General features: G+C 35.9%; 3 protein-coding genes across 3 annotated transcripts; 1 reads left to right on the forward strand and 2 right to left on the reverse strand.

Moving 5' to 3' along the window:
• Positions 1-9281: 9281 nt before the first annotated feature.
• On the reverse strand, positions 9282-12698 carry LOC144707069 (ATP-dependent caseinolytic (Clp) protease/crotonase family protein). The gene is made up of 10 exons (XM_078580190.1): positions 12342-12698; positions 11769-11870; positions 11383-11505; positions 10871-10930; positions 10639-10735; positions 10464-10537; positions 10247-10300; positions 9807-9890; positions 9606-9729; positions 9282-9478 (listed from the first exon to the last, which is right to left on the reverse strand). The coding sequence occupies exons 1-9, from the start codon at positions 12663-12665 to the stop codon at positions 9634-9636; spliced, it is 1014 nt and encodes a 337-aa protein (XP_078436316.1). The 5' UTR covers positions 12666-12698; the 3' UTR covers positions 9282-9478; positions 9606-9633.
• A 2280-nt stretch (positions 12699-14978) lies between these two features.
• On the reverse strand, positions 14979-16413 carry LOC144707070 (stress-related protein-like). Its single transcript, XM_078580191.1, is given in 4 exon segments — positions 14979-15192; positions 15194-15597; positions 15837-16061; positions 16216-16413. Coding segments are annotated over 4 exon segments (903 nt in total). The 5' UTR covers positions 16411-16413; the 3' UTR covers positions 14979-15113.
• Positions 16414-16738: 325 nt separating this feature from the next.
• LOC144706867 (small ribosomal subunit protein eS21y-like) lies at positions 16739-18309 on the forward strand. The gene is made up of 4 exons (XM_078579932.1): positions 16739-16825; positions 16946-17036; positions 17155-17287; positions 18038-18309. The coding sequence occupies exons 2-4, from the start codon at positions 16987-16989 to the stop codon at positions 18098-18100; spliced, it is 246 nt and encodes an 81-aa protein (XP_078436058.1). The 5' UTR covers positions 16739-16825; positions 16946-16986; the 3' UTR covers positions 18101-18309.
• Positions 18310-20198: the final 1889 nt, after the last annotated feature.

The raw sequence follows: 20198 nt of genomic DNA on the forward strand, positions 1-20198 counted from the left end.
TGATGGAAGAATGGATAGATGGTTGTGAGATGGAGAAGAGGATCATGGACTAGATGATTTAGGGTTTTTATAGGAGATGAATTTGATGAGGTAAAGATCCACATTGGAGATGGTTGTGGTAGGGTGAGGTTATGATAGATGGTGATGAGAAGGAGATGCTTGAAATAATGATATAGACCTAACTAAAGGGATGCGAAGGAGAGAAACCAATGTAAAGCAACATAATAAGCTTAGATCCCAATGTTCTATTGGGATCAAGGCATTTTCCTGATGCAGATAAGCCTCTCCACTTTTCTTTTGATCTTCCCCAATCCCCCAAAACACCAAGAATACCTTGATGAACTTTCAAAAACATATCTCTCTTTCAATCAGCCTCTCTTGGAGGAAGTGATTTTAAAGGTACTTTTTAAAAAATCAGAGGATCCATTCATAGATCCAACGATATGGATAGAATAAGGCGGGATGAAGAAAGATACACTCAAAATTTCACCCCAAAACTCCTTCTAAATTGTCAGTATCACAATTTGAGTTTGGATCATTTTTAGCCTCCTATTTTCTCTCTCCTTCACTTTCAGAAAGCCAAAAAATCTCAAAGAGCCATTAAATAACTCCAAAAATTTATATATTATGTAATAAAAATGTTATAAATATAGAATTTAATTTTAAAAATGATATATCTTTGAATATGATGCCCAATAATTCATGAAAAATGAGGTTTTGAGTAAAAAATTTATGATCTTTCGTAGTATCTAGTCAGAAAAGTCTCTGAAAATACTTTAAAATTCATAAAAAATTCAAAAAAATCATTCTAAGAATGGATTTAATCATTCGGGCTTAATAACAGTCATATACAACTAATTCAATGCAAATAAATATGTAAAAATATCATCATATAAATCTATTAATAATGTTTGTTATAATTAAGTGACACCTCATGCTCTTGAATAGGGTTGGGAAGAAAATTTTAATTATTTTGCAAAAATGCGAGCAAACGAACACGAACATGAACACGAACACGGACATGAAAAATTGGACACGAACATGTTTGCGAACAGTTTGCGAACAGATGAACCGTTTGTGAACAGGTGGCATTCCTGAGGTAATATAATATAAATTATTATTATTTTACTCTAAAAGAGAGATAAAGAGAAGGAGAACGGGGATCTCCCTCTCTCTCTCCCCCCTTCCTCTCCCGCCTCCTGTGCCCCCTCACTCACTCTCCCCTCTCCCTCTCCCGTGCCCCCTCACTTTACAGTGCGGCTGTGCCCCCCTCTCTCTCTTCTTGCCCCTCTCTCTCTCCCCGCCCCCCTCCGACCTCCACCTCTCTCTCTCTCTCTCTCTCTTTCTCTCTCTCTCTCTCCTGCCTCCAGTCTCTCTCTCTCTCTCTCTCTCTCTCTCTCTCTCTCTCGCTCCCCACCCCCTCTCCTGTGCTCCCCTCCCCCTTGCTCCCTCTCTCATTTTTCTCTATCTCTTTTTCTCTTGCTTCCCACCCCCTCTCCAGTGCTCCCTTCCCCCTTGCTCCATCTCTTATCTCTCTCTCTCTCTCTCTCTCTCTCTCTCTCTCTCTCTCTCTCTCTCTCTCGCTCCCCATCCCCTCTCCCGTGCTCCCTTCCCCCTTGCTCCATCTCTTCTCTCTCTCTCTCTCTCTCTCTCTCTCTCTCTCTCTCTCTCGCTCCCCATCCCCTCTCCCGTGCTCCCCTCCCCTTGCTCTCGCTCTCATTTCTCTCTCTTTATATCTCTCTCATCATATATTTTTTACCATTTTTAAAAAGCCAGAAGCGTTCGTGTTCGTTCGCAAACGAACATGAATGAACCGAACACGAACACGAACTGATTTTTTTGCCTATTCGTTCATCAACAAACAGTGTTTGTTCGACGACAAAACACAAGCTTCCCATCCCTACTCTTGAAGATATAAGGGACCATGTAATCTCTCTCATAAAAGCTTTACATGTCATTGGTTACCTTTATGTGTACATATAATCCTTCATCTATGAAAGACTCCTAAATAAATTAGGGTATGATTTATCATCAAATCCTATTTGGTTATTCAAGTTCGGACTTATATGTGCTAGAATTATCAGAGAACACTATTTCTAATATTTACATTACCCTAGCTAGTATTTTACTAAATTTTATTCTTTTATTCTATCTCCTCTCATACTAAGTGTGCATTATCCCATCTTGACAAAAAAATCACCTTCGTGAACTTCTTGTTGCAAGCGAGCTAAAACAGTTAGGAATTCCATGAATAGGAACTCTTAGGTCATAGTCAAAGCACAATTGCCTATTTACCAAATGTATTTGTTGCTTTAGATCCAAGGATCTCTTAAAATTTTTTGGCATGAATCAAATCGATTAAAACTTGATATAATTCAGTGGACTATTTCCACTAAAGAGTACCCACTATTTATCCTAAGTATCTCCATGCTAATGGCAACGGGATTAGCTATACTCATCATATGAATGAGACTAGATTACTTCTATGATATCATGATATTTGATGTCCTTATCTAGTATCCTTCAAATAAGAGCTTTTATAATACATGCTTAAAGGCAAGTGATCTATGTCTTATGATGTCATCATAATTCATTAAGTCAGAGTGCATATCTAGGGGCCTCATTACAAGCATCTCATGTGCACTATAATGAATACATCGAATTAGTGAACATTGAATGAGAATGTGACTGCATGATTGGCTTGACAGCTGCATATTTTCATCAAAGAAATCATTAAAGAAACCTTTATTTAATATTTCTACTATCTTAGCTAATGATTTTATCGCAACATATTCCTTACGTTTTCTCTTCTACATTAATATGATCATGACATGAATAAGCCTAATTGACAGTTAAATATAGAACCTTGACAATTTATATGGATTATTTCAGTGGACTCTTTCTCCAAAGAGCACTCACTAACTCTTTCTCAACCATAATCATCATGTGAGAGGGAGAAAAAATGTTTTTGTATCGAGATACTTTGATCTCCTTCTCAATTATTCAATGAATATGAATGTTTAGAGTGCATGTTTTAAGATAAGTGATCGCCACATTATGATCTCATCAAAATTCACCAATCATTGCAAGTATTCTTGGAATCGATGGTAAACATTGATAAAATGATAAATTGCCCGTAGTTCCATGAATTTTAAAATAATTAAAGCAACCAAATATTAAATTTATTATGTCATTAATTATATAATTTTAATATTTCTAAATTTCATCAGAACATTAGTTCATGTGTATGTTGGGCATATTAACAAACCCAATTCGACTTGTGAGTCAAAAATTTTATTGCTAATGAATAATTTAAAGTTCCATGTGTCAATAAAGTTTATAGTAATTAAATGGGATCGTTATCAAAGGGCTGAGCATACCATGTAATTATTAAAGCTACTTTTGTTGGCCTATTGGGCCAAACTTGAGCATTTTCAGATTTTGCCTTCAAAAGAAAAGTTAGAGGGGTGGGGACCAAGACATGGATCTGTCCACTAATCCCTTTAACTTCCCTCTTGAAGAGGAGCATGATCTCAGATGATGGAACTCTCAAAGCAACGAGAAAAGAGGAAGTAATGGCAAGGAGAGAAAATATGAAATTATTTAAGGGCATCTTAATAATGACAAACATATATCATTATTATCCTTTTGTCTATCTTTACCTCAATCCTGGACGTGATCTAGCAGTCACTAGCAAACATGATGAGGATCTCCAAGATCCTTGTTGTTCAACCTGGTTGATGTAAGTTTTGTAAAGTCTTCATCCTTTGCACAGTCTTTTCTTTTAGGATTAGGAATTGTCATTGGGGGCTCAAGACACCAGCATCAGAAATTTAGGTTACTAGATCTACCTTTTTCACCATCATCCCATCCATTTCAGCTACTTTTTCTTCATTTTTCATTACGTTGTCTCTCGCTATCTGCCACTTTTCTTACACTCTATCTTTAATTTAAATATTTCTCTCTCCACACTTTAGATTCTATCTCCATTTCCTCACCTTAAAATTACTTTTTTTCATTTAAATTTCAAAAAAAATTTCTACAACTCCTCTACTGCTGATTGTGTGTCCCGCTATAGGGGCCTGAACACCCCTGTGCACTCCCAGTCATGTTGATTTTCAGTTCACACAGATCCCCTTGACCTTGTCCCCAACACCCAGTGCCTAATTCTTGATGCTTGGTTCTACCTTACACAATTATTAACCATCCCCTGAGACCTCTCTGACCTAAATAAGATAATTTTATATTTTAACACATTCCAATATTATATAAAATTAAGAAAGTATCTTAAAAATTATATATCATTTCTCATCATATTTTTATTGGAAATCAATTCTAGGAAAATCTCAAAATATCTTTAATCTATTTTTTCATAATTCATTAAGTCAGATAGTATATCCAGGGGCTTCATAAAGTCATATGCCTAAAAACTATTTCATCTATTTTTTCAGAATAATAAATATTTTTGGTTCTCGAAATAGATTTATTATTTGTTAAATAAATACAAATAGGAATAAAAATATACTGATTATAATATGAAAAATCTGAACGAATTGTGTCAAAAATGTTGAACATGTTGGTTGAAATTATTTCATGCATAATTTTAGTTCCTAAATATTGTATATGAAAATTAATGATGAGTTAGCTATATTCAAATTTGAATCCATACTCATGGTTCAATCATTAACCCCGAGACGACTAAAGTGTGAGGCAAACGGATTTTAATTATTTTTCAATAAGGCCCCATTCAACCACTTTTTGAGCATTAGGAATGCCACTTTTTACATGCTGAACTTCTAGTCTCTAGATAGTTGTTCCCAAAACGATATTCGAAAGCACTACCTCTATATCTAAATAATCCGCATATCTAACATTGCAGTAAGTAGTTGTTTGATCTTCCCGTACATGCCTTTGTTATTGTCACCACAATTATAATAATTTATTCCATACTAAAAGTTTCAATTTCCAGCTTATATTTAAAGCAAGCATTTGAACAATTGTAATGGATGGTAGAAAATTAGAAAATTTGTGTTACTCTTATAATGATCTAGCTAAGTCTCATGTGAATTTATTATGGATGAAAATTGATCAAATGTAAGATGTTCAAGATTAGAAGGCATTCTGAAATTTCTAAATAATATATAATATGTTTTCCTTCACTCATATATTGTCCAAAGCAATTTCTCAGAAATATTCTTGAAAGTCTTGATGTACTCATCTGATGGTATATTACTTTCTGTATAATTTGAAACCTACCTTTGAAGATGCGTAATTCCTGATATGCTTCTAGAAGAAAAAAGACTCTCTAATTCTTCCCATATTTCTTTTGAATCATTTATTCAGCCGACAACTGAAAGAACACATTAAGCAATGCGATAACTGATGAATCCAATAACTTTTTCATCAATATGCCACCATGCTTTATATTCAAGTTGGTTTAAATATTCCCGCTCTCGTCAATTGTAGATAATTATGGTGGATGTTCTAGGACAAAATTTTGCAATTCAAATCCCTTCAAAATTGTGTTCTTACATTCCAGATTATTGTCACTGGAGAATTTCATTTACATGCTCATGCTAGTCAAGATGATTGGAATAATTTGTTCTGAAGATGATGCCATGACCACAACAGTTGGAGGTCCAATCTAGTTCTGGGCTTGCTATGGATCTTAAACATGGAAATATTTAAATTATAAATATAAATAAGAAGGGAAGAGAGATAAAATAACTGAGAATTGAGATTTTATACTCATCAATAAATCGTAACAGTGGCTTTCTGTATACATAGCTGTATATAGCTGTTAGTTGTTCCTGGACTACATTTAATCCTATCAACTATATATGTGTATCCAAAAAACTAGATTTAACCCTAGCTGCTAGATTTGTGCACATATTCTATATTTGGTCACATCTGATAAGATTTGTTCCTATTCTAGATTGAATGCTAGCTACTAATGTGATGCATATTCTAGGTTGGGGTACATGATCATATTTTACTTAAGTTTAGTTTTTTAGGCTGAATATAGTTGAGGCCTATTACGTCCAATTGGTAAATACTGACTCTGGTTGAGAGCATGCCACTTATTGCAACTGAGACTGCGCTGATGTCGCTTGCCACTTCTTAGTGATGCGTTGAACTCTACGTTTCTTAACACCAATACACTCATAATAACTTGTATGGAATTTCAAGTAGATAATTTGCTAAATTTCCTAATGATTTAGATGAATAGATAATTTTTCATTTTAGGTTTTTGTGAAGGATGAATAAAATGAGAAAAGTAGATGATATAATAACAAATAATGAGTGAGAAATGATTTAGTATGGACTGATATCCCAAAATGAATGAAAGAATGGAAGTGATGGCCAAAAATGTGAAAATGGAGCTTCTTTATTCCTAGACAAAAAAATTCAACACTATCCAGTGATATGTAGGGACAATGATAAGATCCCAACATACCTTCAAAGATACATGATTTGAACCATTCCTTCTTCTTTATTGTTAGAAGAAGCACAGACTTAAGGTTGAGGAAGGAACATATTATAATTTATCATGTTCCGTTTCTGTATGCTAGACTCAAGATCTAAAAAAGTGATCTCCACAACATTAATGAAAAAGATCAAAAAATGTTAAAACAAACCAACAGATAGTCATATTACTTGGCAAGGAACACATTCCGCTATCATTGGGTTCTTTAGATGATATGTGTAAGCTGTTCGCAAGTTGAACCTTTAGATGTATCTACGCAATGTTCACTATGTAAAATATCAGCGTCAATCTCTTGAACAAAGCTGCTTGAAATTTGAGACTCCTCTACATCTGGTCTCCTTAGAAGACATCCTCGTTGATAATGTGCAAGAAGGGAGGGGAGGTTATCTTGGTCTGGCTTACATAGACAAATGAAAATGTGTGAACGTCCAAAACACTAAAATTATAATTTTAAAAAAGCCCCTAAAATTATAGTATATTCACCAACGTCCAAAACACTATATGCGACCCTCCAAGGCCATATATCAGTCTACTTAATAATTCTAATGACCCTTAATATTAATTGACCAACTTGTTTAGTTATTATTTAATTAACTACATCATCATATAGATAAATAAATCTATGATTGATTTAACCCAATTGATTGGTTGTTGACAGCTTGTACAATTCCATGCTACAACCCGTGCTCTCGAGGATACAAATACGTATGTGAACTCTCACATGAAATCTTTATCATTATTGGTTACCATAATCTCTATAATTATTGGTTACCATGCATGTGTAATAATTCCTCCATGTGAAACTCATGAGTGACTTACGGATTTAATACAACGTCCTTGAGTTAATCTCCTCTTCTATTGAGGGGGGACTATCCCACCTTCACACACAACCACCTTTATAGACTTGTTTATGCATCTGAGCTAAGACAGTTTAGAATCCCATGACTAGAAATTCATTCTTCATTGTCAAAATACAATTATACATACACAAGACGGCTTTTGCGTCTGAGGTATAAATAACACTTATACAACTGTGGCGTGAATCAACCTAATTTACGATTGGTAAAGTACCATATCAAGATTCCTATAGATCAATTCAATGTACTCTTTTCCTAAAGCACAGATTATTTGTCCCTAGTTTCCAAACTAACAGCTACTTGATAGACTATAGTAATTTTATGTGCATGAATATATTATTCTCTTTGGATATCTAGATATCTTTCTTCAGTGTCATATGAATTAGCCTATTTATAACACATGTTTAAATATTAGGAAGCATTATAGTATGATCTCAAGATAATTTACTGAATCATTTTATGTATTCATGAACTTCATTATGAACACACAAAAATAATAAGTGATGGTTTATTTTAAAGAATACAAATAAGACATTAAAGTGCGTTTGTCTTACATGCCATGCCACATTTTATCCAACACATGGTTGATAATGAACTTTGACCAAGGAGCACTATCTCAAAGCTAAAAGCTTGATTTTATCCTCCATGGAAGAAATATAGCACCAAAGTTTTGAAAATGTGTCATCATATTCAGGATTAAAGTAGGAGAGGATTGTGGTCATGTATGTTAGGTGAAAGAAATATCATGTTATGTTATATCATGATTAACAATACTTTTTTCTACACAATTTAGGATTCCTAACCAAGGAATCATGTTGTCAAATTAAAAGCAAATGTGTCATGTACCTCATGTTTTCATATTTTTCGGTTTTCCTACAACATCCCCTCCAGTATCATTCTTTGTAACCATCATTTTCCTCAAGCATTAACATACTACTAATAATCTCAATGCGCTATCCTTCTTTCATGGCCTAAAATGTATAAAATAATATAAAATTTCTAATTATTAATTGGAAATAATTGTTTAATGCCAAGTGATTTTTTATGAGACACACTGCAAATTTTCTGAAAATCTGTAAAATACATAAGATAATTATAAACACTTCAATTCTGTTGTTTATCATTGTAACTCTCAAAAACTGAGTCCTTGTAATTCCAAGAAATAATTCCTTTTTCAACCTATCCAAATCAAGATTTAAAAATACGATATAATCTAGATACAATTTTGCAGAATCCTAAAGTTTAAGACAAATATTTTAAAATAATAAAATCCATGGCCTTATTTTTGGAGCAAGATGAATCATGTTTTATTTTAACATGCTACTGCATCACCTAGCTCACTAAAGTATACCCTTTTGTAAATTGACATTCTAGACTATGAGTAGCTGACCCATCTATGTGAATTATTTCCCTTTGTTTCATGTCAAATCGATCATAAGAAAATACTCAAGCCAAGGTCAAACACAACTTCTGCAATTATCAGAAGTTGGATGGTTTGCAAACTAATCAACTCATCATAAATGACTTGCCTAAGGTATCCAGTCAGGATAGGGTTGCACCAGCCCATAAAATAGATATAAACGATTCACAAAATAAAGCATTCTTTGATTGCGGAAATCAAGATATGTAATCAGCATTTCATAACTGGAGATTTCATGGATATGTACCTGAATAGATATTTCATCACTTAAATCCTTTTTTTTTAAAGAACTTCATCACTTAATATGTACAAAACATTTGGTTTTGTTCGACTTCTTTTGACTTGCTTATATCTTTGGAATTCCAAGAACTGCCTAATTTGTACCTAAATGATACTTATTGAACTATCCAAGAACTAGCTAAAATGTCGATCAAGATCTATTGTGATCTCCCAATGGGCTTGCCAAGTAATGATCATTTTAACCTAAATGATACTTATTGCACATAAACGCTCATGATTGAATGCAAAAAAGATGGAATTTTCCTAGCAGAATGTGACACTAACTTTTCCTCCGTTATTTTTTTACATTACTGCTCGGGATTTGGATAAAAATAAAAATCTTAGCACCTGAATAGGAGTTTGAGCCACCCAACATATTTAAGAGATAAATAACAGCACCACGCCCATATCCATTTGTCGGAGCAATGTCATCTCCTGTGGGTTCAAATATCAAGTCAAAAAAAAAACCAATTTTAAAACTCGGGGAAAATTTAAATTATTAGAATCTCTCTATCTTTTTAAAAAATTGATGCGGCATTAGATAGGCGTCAAGCCTAATTACCAGCATGGGTGATTCAGTTGCATGAAAATCACATCCCATCCACGACCTTGATGCCAGACCGTTTGTCCCATTCTTCAGGCGATGCCACATCCGACATGATCTTTTCTTGACCACGCCACAGGATCTGAGGAAATGGAAATTACAAGAGAATAAATGAAATAATGAATATGAACTCAATACAATAAATAAATGTATGAGTACCTTGTCAATAACGCCAAATTCCAGGGCCTTCATTGAGTCCATGTAGTACGGACGCCGCATCACATTCGCCACTTGCTCAACAGACTGAAAAATAAATCTTTGAGAAAATTGTCCGATTTCCCTATTTAATATTCAATCTCAATAAATTAGGATGCTTATATTTTGGCACGCATTTGTATATTATTAAAAGAGAAAATTAATAACTTTCCTTGATTAGTTTTATTTAATTCACAGAAAAAACTTAAATACAAAAGAATGAATGTTTAGAACTAAGGCATTCTGGTTAATGTAGAAACAGAAATACTCTATTCTTAAAATAGAACAATAAATATACACACATAAATATACAAGTATAAATATTCCTATATACAAAAAAAGTAATATATTCTCAATATCGTGATAAATTAATGAAAAAACGATTCCTCCGTTTCTCTACTCACATTTCCAGTATGTCGCGCCAGGAGCTTGACCAACGTGTCTCTGTTAGAAATAACCTGCGATAAAGAGGTTAGAGGAAAATGAAGGAAGATTCTTTAGTGGAAATATTATAATCAAAACTGATATGGTTAAATTGAAATAAGAAACAATGAGTTTGACTATTTTTAAGATGATACAGGTAATGAAATCAAGTTGATCTTGCAAAAACTGGCGTGTTACCTCCTTAGCACGGATAAGCACATCACTAGCAGGCATCTGGCCGGATGATGGAACTCGAGGCTGCTGGATCATAGCTACAAAGTGAAAATATGAAAATTGAGAGAATTCATAAACCATAAGTATAACGATAATTAAAAGGTACTTAAATTAATTATAAAAAATAGGAGAGTTTTACCCTTGGAGTGTGGCATCATAAATCTTCTGCCTTTCTTTCCTGCAGCAAGTAGCAGGCAAGCCTGGCCTATTGCAGCTCCAACAGCCACCGTTTGAACCTATGAGTGGTGAAAGTTGAATATTAATGAGAAAATTATTAATAAGACAAATGAAACATGGAGCCCTCGTATATTAATTTGAAATTAAAAAAAAATATTATCCAAGCCACAAACATGGAGCATAATTCAGCCCACCTCATTCTTTAGTTGCATCATAGCATCGTAGATGGCAAAACCTTCTGACTCCATTCCAACCTGATACAAGGACATAATTAATTCATTATGATATTTCTGTTGTCAGATAGTATTCTCGGGCCTAATTAAGACAAACGAGTTGTTCATTTACAAAATATAATATTTTACACCTCTAAAATCATTAACAGGAATTCGATTAATGCAAGATGATGTCATTTATTGTGTTAATTCTGCCATTAAGTTATATTCTATGAACTGATATTAAAAAATGATCCGTCAAGTGACAGAAATATACATTATTTGGTATTTATGAAGGGATTAGCATAATCCTATTCCACGTTTTACGATGTGCTATCTTAAACTGATTCTGTTGTCAAACGAAATTCTAGGGTCTGATAGGGACAAATGAACCGTTAAGTAACATAATAATAATTTTTTGTATCAAGAAAAGCATTAACATGAATGTATTTGTGTTTGACGAGGTGTTATAAAGAGAGAGAAACAAAACGTACTGTTTCACCATCGTCACGCGTTGTTCCAGTTGAATTAATGTAAAGATAAATGGGCTCCTTTGAATCCATCCACTGAAGATAAAGCAACTCAGCAATAACAAGCTCTGTCACAGCAGGCACCAGCTGGGAAAAGAAAAGAATATAAGGTAAGTCGACTCCTCAAATCAAAGAGGAAAATTTTAAAGAAATCCTGAAATTAAGGAGAATGAAGAGGCCTAATATAAACGAATACACCATGACCAGCAGATAATATTGGGCCGTAGTATTTAATTGCTCTTTTTTTTTTCTTCAAGAAGAAGTATCTTATTGCGTTGAGATGCTAAAATTCGGAATTTAATACTTTCCAATAAAATGATCTTTACAGATGAGATTGATTTAACTCTTACCGGCATCCCAATGTAAACGATTCTACCATTGAGGAGCAGCGATGGCAAATCCGGGGGCGGCTTCCTTGGCCTGTGCTCATTGTAAGAAACAGAACGCTCGACCTGTTTATAGAGAAATAACATTACAAAATTATTGTTAAACTAATCGAGAAATAAAGAGATTATAGATAAAGAAAAGAGGGCGATTATGACCATTCTTTCACACAAAACGTGCGTTCTCAACCCGGATGCCATGTTCTTAACAATTACCTTACGCTCCATATTCATAATTTAAGGCATAATCCAATGTTTCCTCAAATTTTATTTATGCAAAAAAATCAGATTTACCCACTTCTAATATTTTCATGCATTCCCAAATCAGACGCCATGTTGTGCACTAGAAGCTTTGTATTGACATGTGCCAAAAATTATGCAGAAACACAAAACAACTAAATAATATGCAAGGCGCAAGACAACAATTAACCAATTAAGCAAAAACACAAGTCTCGCCAAAAAACATAATTAATCAACAATTAAATCCGTCTAAAATCACAGAAAATTGAAATTTCATCAAATTAAGAACTCTCCGTCAACCTGAGCGGGGGTGGCCATCAGCTTGGGCTCGTCGAACAGGTCAAGATACGGAGGCAAATCAGCATCCTGAGAAGCCGGCCGAGAAGTGAACGCTTCAGGAGAGGAGACGGCCAAAGAAGACAACTTAGATAGAAAGGGATCCCTAGGGTTGAGAGGCGGCATGGGAGGAAATCCTCTTCTAGAACTGCTGCAAAGGATAACTCTTCTTCGCCTGGATGAAATCAAAGATGAAGAACAGCTCGATGGCGAGCATGCCGAAGATCTTGCCGCAGCCGCCTGCGGTCGAGCTCCGCAGAAGCTCATCAAGCTCCCCCCCGTCGCCATTGCTACCCCTTCGCTCTCGCTATCTCGCGGTCTCCCGATATATATATATATATATATATTTATATATTTATATAATATCGTGTATATACACTTAATGACACTCTTCATACCCGATACTGGCCGATAATCGGGCGAACAAATTACCCGATATCTTCTTTCGGATCCTTCCTTCTCTGTAGACATGTTTGTTGGCTATGTGCAGTTCGAATTATTCGATCTGTGCCAATTTGTTTTAATCCTTTTTAAAAGAATAAACATATGTTTATTATTATTATTATATATTTATTCTTTAAAAACATATTAAAAAATATAAATATGTGAATTGCTACTTTGTTAGGTTTCAAACTTTCGAAGGATGCTCTCCCTTGGCAGTTTCAATTTTTATTTTTTTGCCTTTTTTATTTAATTGTATGTGATTATACTTACTATGCTCTTATTTGAGAGATTCATTGATAAATTATTTATTGCCTTAACTTAATCTTATTATTAAGATCATTTGAATAACTAAGACTATTTTTTAACTAATACATCCACACTTAGTAAGAAAAAATACTCTGAACATTTTTTCTGAGAATTTATGTGAATTGTACGAATTCTGTGCGAATTTTGTTCAAATTGTTCTAATTGTGTGAAAAACTGTTCTAATTTTCGCACAAAAAAAGAACAGAACAAAGAACATGGCCCTGTGTCGTTCTTTTGTGCGAATTTTTTGTTCGTTCAAGAGTTCTCTGAAGAGTATTTTGATTAATCAGAAATTCTTTTATTTTCTATTTTCTTCAGAGTTTGTTATTTTCGCTCATAAATCCGGTTGATCTTGAGTCATAAAATTGTATCAGCTGTTCAATGTTTTACGACCTGTTTGTTTGAAATCAAGATGTCTATGCTTTCAAATTCTGCTACAGTGTAATAGCAATAATAAACTACAATACATTAATTAACACTAACCATTCGAGCAGAAAATGAAATAACTAAATTCTCTAGGTGTATTTGTAAAGAAGGCAACGGAATATATCCATATTAATAGGATTTTTCATGATAGGCTTTTTTTTCAAGCAAGTTGTTACTTCGCCTTATGTTTATGAACGCTCGACATATTAGAGTTTCTTTTGGATGAAGATTCCAATTTTAGACCAGAAAAAATAGTCTGTAATTACAAGATATATTGTATTTGAATTTTACGATTAATAAAAAAGAGCAAAATTTTTTCACCAGAAAATGAATATATTTCCTAGTAATTATTATTATTATTGAAATTCATTGTAGATAAGCCGTATTCGTGTTTTTATATCGTCCTGGAAATGCTGTTTTTTCCCAACAGCTTCTTGCCCCACAAAAACTGAAAATTTTCTATCGAGTTATTTATTAGAATTACTGTTTTTCCTCGATAATATCTGGATTGATAGCCTTATAATTGCAAGTTCTTGTTTTTCATTCGAATTCCTCACACTTATCACGTATTTATATGATAACGAAAAAAAATTTCGCCCGGCTCCTTTCTCGTTCAAAGTTTACACAAGAACACGAATATTTCTTGTAAAAAAATTTGTTAATGAATGATTCCCATTAACCCATATTCATGCTATAACGAAATTATCGTCGTTTTTTTCACGATGGCTTCAGACACTGAAAAGGTGTATAAAAAAAGATATGTTTTTTCTAAGAGATTTTAAAATGCTTAAAAATTCTCGCCAGTAAATCCCAACTAATCAAACATGTCCCCCCCGACCCTTAACCCTAAGATTAAAAACAAATATTTCTTCCCAGTAAATTCTCTGACAAAATTGATAATTCTTGCCAATTATTTCGATCTCGTTTCTGATACAGGGATGGGACATTTCTTTTTTGATTTCGACGAACGAAGAGCTGAAATATCCGTTTCGTGGTCCTGTTCGTTGTGTTCTCGAACTTTCTTTAAAAAAACTTCCTAATTAGAACTTTGACAGTAGCTTTAATTATAAAGTACGAACCGCCAAGAACACATAATCATGGCGGCCCCTCGAACCAAACAGTATTTGAATTCGTTCCTTGACCACCAAGCTATCCCCAGTTATAATTTAATGTACTCAACATCCATGAAAAATTGAAATTGACCAGATTCATGAGACCCAGGACGAAGTTATTAAAATCCATACCGATCAATTAAATCACAATCTATAACACTCAACACTCGAGTCCGCCAGCCCATTAATTACTAAAGTTTCAACCGATTACCCTCATTAACGGTTTAGGAAGGAAGATCAACGCGTTAACCGTTTAGGAAGTAATTAATGTAAATTAATTTGTTAGGTGAAACGGGAGAATAAAAGATGAAGATGAAACAGGAGAAAAAACTTAACATTTACATACACGGACTATTCAGTTCAGACGGATTTTTTCGGGTAATCACGGAATTGTTCTAAGACGGAAAAAAAAAACTAAACTTTATCTTACACTGATAATTCAAGTTCATCAGATCAAAGCTGTTCTAAAGCCACTAAAGAAGAGAGAAGAAGCGTACCCGTTTGTCTCAGTGGGATTCGCCAGCGGTCTGTCCCCCGGCAGAGAAGATCTTCGAGATGCGATCGACGGGAACGGACGGCAGATAAGCGGCGGCGGAGTAGCCGTTCTCGGCGGCGTAGACGACGGCGGAGTTGTACTTGTCGGCCCAATGGGCCGCCGTGGGCACCGCGACTTGGGCCACCTGGGGGAATAGAGGAAGGCGGTTCAAAGTTTGCCACGTGGCGACCGCGTATTGCTCGGCCACCGGCTCGCACGTGCCGTAGATCTTTTTCACGGCGGGTTCGCACGTGGACACCACGTTCTTCGCCAGGGAGGTCGCCGTGGGGACTACGCCGTCGCGGTGAACGCCGTCGGCGATCGATCGCGCGCCGGATGATAAGTTCTTCACCGTCGGAGGAACGCGACGATCCAATTCGATCACCGCCGCGTCAACCTGAATGTAATTCTTGCGATTTAGGATCAGAAATTTCGAGAAATTTTGACTGATTTGAGTTTAGACAGGCCTGAATCATCTCTTGGAACACTAATTCAAATTTTCCAAGAAAATAATCTCCTCAGCTTCGTGATTTCCGATTCATTTGAGAGTTCGGATCGGAGATCTCGAGGAAATTTTTAGACAAGCTCTATGCCTAGATCATCTCGGGATTATGGAACAATTAAAGAAAAACTGACCTTGCGGTCCACGAATTTGAGGATCTCGTAGGGGAGATCGTGGAATTTGTCGTAAACCGGGCCGACGACGGCGCTGACTGTGCCTTCGACGGCCTGGACGCCGGGCTTCAGAGGACCGGAGCTCTCCTTGGCGAATCCGTAAAGCCTCGAGAGCAAAACCAAAGCCTGAATCGCCGCCACATGGAAAAACTCCAGGTGCTTGAGTTGCTGCTCCGCCTCCGAGATCTACAACAATAATTTGAAACAATCAACGACGAAAACCTAAAAAAAAGAGAGAAATCATGAAATAGCAACCAGATGAACAGCAAGAATATGAAACAATCTTAATAAGAGTTCAAACGATTCGCTCAAAATCACGAGAAATCGTAGATTTGCGTACAGAATCCACGTTCTGCTGTTCTGTAGCCTGTTGATCTGAAGCAGGTTCCGCCATGATCGGAGCTTCTACTCTCGTTTTCGAAGAATTCGATCGGCGTCGAAGGCGTCTTTTCAAACAACTAAAACGAGAGAGCGGCACCGAAAGATATGCGCAGTCAGAAACGCGGCTACCGCATGCCTGCATCAGCGGTCTCATTGACAGCCGTCCGATCTTTATCGGACGGTTCCGCAACATTGTCAGAAGAACAGCTGGAGAGCCCTGATTCGAGAAGCCACGTGGCCCTTTCAGAGCCTAATAGGTATCGCTGTATATTGAATGGTGCGTATTGGGGTTGAGGCGGCGGATTATTTTTCTCTGATTGGTCCACGTCATTATGCGTGCATTTCGCTTTGTAGGTAAGATAGAAGGCTGAGGGATATTTCCATTAGAAGGTTCTGGAGAAACCGTCTTTTCTTTCGTAGTTGGGCTGATTTTGACGGCCCATACTTTGAATTGGAAAGGCCCATTAAGTTCAGGCCCATAATCTTTATCTAGGGTTATGAGGAGGTATAAATACCTCTGTTTCCGTAGCGAATCTCCCAGCCGCCTGTTGTTACGAATTCATCGTCAGGTATCATCGAATTCTCTGTTCGAATCCACTCTAAATATTCATCTCTTTCTAGAATTCGCTTATAGTTCTACTAATTTTTTTCAGTTTTCCTTCTTCTGACTGTATATTTCTCGTCGACAGGGAATTATTTGAGTTTTGGGGATTCATCCGCTCCTGCCAAGATGCAGAACGAAGAGGGGCAGATGATGGATCTCTACATTCCTAGGAAGTGGTTAGTTATTACGGTTCTTAGTAGCCTCCTTTTGATATGAGATGATCTTGTGGATTGCGAATGGGAATAAGCTCAGTAAATTTGGTGTTCTAATACTTATTCATTTGTTTATACGCAGTTCGGCGACGAACAGGCTGATCACCGCCAAGGATCATGCGTCGGTTCAGATCAACGTTGGACATGTTGACGAGAACGGGATCTACACCGGGCAGTACACCACAATTGCCCTTTGTGGCTTCATCCGTTCTCAGGTTTATTTCCTTTTTTCTTAATGCACTTTCAGAAGATCGTTTTAGACACACTCGCATTTTGTCCCATGCGAATTGTTTTGATACTAAACAACTGCATGTTTGCGCAATACGGAATCACCCGAATTCTCAATTTACTCTTATTCGCTTAACTTATTCATGAAAATAGTGTATCTTAGAAACTTTGGATCGTATCTGTCCATTAGTTTCGATGCAAGGGGATTCATGTTTATTTATTCGGGTTGCCTGAAATATACAAGTTGTTTAGACAGTGTGAGTGAAGTTCTTCTTGAAACTGAATTTTGAGTTGAATTTGGAACAAGAGAAGATTATAAGGACGCATTATATTATCTACCCTTGCTTTACTTCTTTATCTTGAGATTTATAATGATGCATGCGACTTCTCGTGTTCAATCTTCAAGGTCGTGCGATGAGTTTAATCAAGTGTAGAGCATTTATCTAAAGTTCATTAAAAGACAAGATATTTGGTTGTTGTGATGATAAATATAATCGATACATGAATAATCCTGATTGATTTATCTCTTGCGGTTTGTTGTAATACTTCAAAATTCGTATTTCTTCTCGTTTTGGATGCACCTAAATTATTCAATTTGATTTATGTGGTCGGTTGAATTCATGATTTACTTGTAATTGGTATGGCTTAAGTAACAATGATTAAAATAGAAATCACGATGAGTTTTGTATTCTTGGCGTGTAATATATTTTAAAAAATGATTTTTTCGCAAATTTCAGGGTGATGCTGACAGCGCCCTGGATAGATTGTGGCAAAAGAAAAGAGTTGAAGCCGGTCAGTAATCATCCTAGGGTTTCTGGCCATTTGGGATAGATTTTCTTTAGATGTCCGCAGTTGAATCCAAGTTTATTTTTCGCACGCACTTTTTGAGTTAATTTTTCACATACTCTTCTTAATTCAAATCTTATGTGAACTCTACTCTCTATGGCGATGATCGTCTGACAAGAATTTCTTGGTTGATTATATTATTAAGTTGAATTACGGGCATGCATTATAAGGGTTCTGCCGTAATCATAAGAAGTTCTAAGTTATTTATTTCCATGCTCTACTAACTGCGAAGTCTAATATTTTGATACGATTGAACTTAATGACCGTGTTAATCTTAGTGAATCTAATCAAAGTACAGTTGTCCTTTAGAATAGGGCCACCATTTTGGATTTTCGTGAACTGCTGTAAGTTATGTTCTTACAATTCTATCGATCTATAATATTGATAATTATACCGGCCAGTTAATATTTTCATTCTATCACTTGGCATTGTAGCCAAAATTACTGAAGTACATGGTAGTCAAGTAGGGAAGATTTTTTTCAATCTCTTTCTCTACTTGCCCATCTGTGTCTCTGGTTCCTTATCTGTTATCAATCCCTCCCAATCTCCTGTTCCTCATCTCCCTCTCTCTCTCCTCACTCTCACTATTTATGTATCTATCTATCTATCTCTCCTGTTCCTCATGTCCCTCTCATCTCTCTCTCTATCTCTCCTGTTCCTCATTGCCCTCTCACCTCTCTATCTCTCCCTTTCCCGCCCATTCCTCATCTCCTTCTCATCTCTCACTCTATCTCTCCCATTCCTCATCTCCCTTCATCTCTCTCTCCATCTCTCCCATTCCTCATCTCCCTCCATCTCTCCCTCTATCTCTCCCATTCCTCATCTTCCTCTCATCTCTCTCTCTCTCTATATCTCCCATTCCTCACTTCCCTCTCATCTCTCTCTGTCTCTCCCATTCCTCATCTCCCTCTCATCTCTCTCTATCTCTCCCATTCCTCATTTCCCTCTCATCTATCTCTCTCTCTATCTCTCCCATTCCTCATCTCCCTCTCATCTCTCTCTCTACCTCTCCAATTCCTCATCTCTCTCCATCTCTCCCATTCCTCATCTCCCTCTCATCTCTCTCTCTATCTCTCCCATTCCTCATCTGTCTCCTGTCTCTCTCTATTTCTTCCGTTCCTCATCTCCCACTCATCTCTCTCTCTCTCTCTATCTATCCCAATTCTCATCTCATTCTCATCTGTCTCTATCTCTTCTATTCCTCATCTCCCGCTCATCTCTCTCTATTTCTTCCGTTTCTCATCTCTCTTTCTATCTCTCCTGTTCCTCAATTCCCTCTTATATTTCTCTCCATCTCTCTCATTCCTCATCTCTCTCAATTTCTTCCATTCATCATCTCTCCTATCTCGCTTTATCTTCCCCGTTCCTCATCTCTTATCTCTTGGGTTCGCCATTTTTCACTTGAACTGATACAGCAGTTTGGGAACTAGGGATTTAAATGAAGTTTGGTACTGGGTTTGGCACTGAAATTAAGCAGACCAAACCAAAAATCAGACTGAAATTAAGGGGGGGGGAATATTAAAAGTTGGTGTTGCAGGTTTTCAAAGTTTGGACCTGGTGCCTTCAAAAATGAGGAGTCTATGTCAACTAGGTGCCATCAATATATCTAAAACAAGAATGAGGAATGAATTTCGACATGGAAGAAAACAAATATGAAGACACATAAATATCAAATACATAAGTACACAAATAAGTATGCGGATACAAAAAAATACAAAAGTACATAAACATAGAAATACACAAATGTGCAAATACCTAAATACATAAATATGTAAATGCATAAATATCTAAATACTAAAATATGTATATATATTAAAACATTTATTGAAATACAAGTATATAAAAATATGCAGAAATACAGATTGTCCTTTAATTAATCCATGAAAAAAGGGAACCTTTACCTAATACAGTTGCTTGTTTTCTCTTTTAATTAATTTTAACAAAAAATCTGACTTTGATTTTAAACTTTCAATATCATTTTTTCAAATACATATGACTAAGCTTAGGTTTTACTGAACTGAAACTGATTTTTGAGCGAACCGAGACCATAAC

This window comes from Wolffia australiana, chromosome 8 (assembly GCF_029677425.1).
Source record: "Wolffia australiana isolate 7733 chromosome 8, ASM2967742v1".
Taxonomy (NCBI): Eukaryota; Viridiplantae; Streptophyta; class Magnoliopsida; order Alismatales; family Araceae; genus Wolffia; species Wolffia australiana.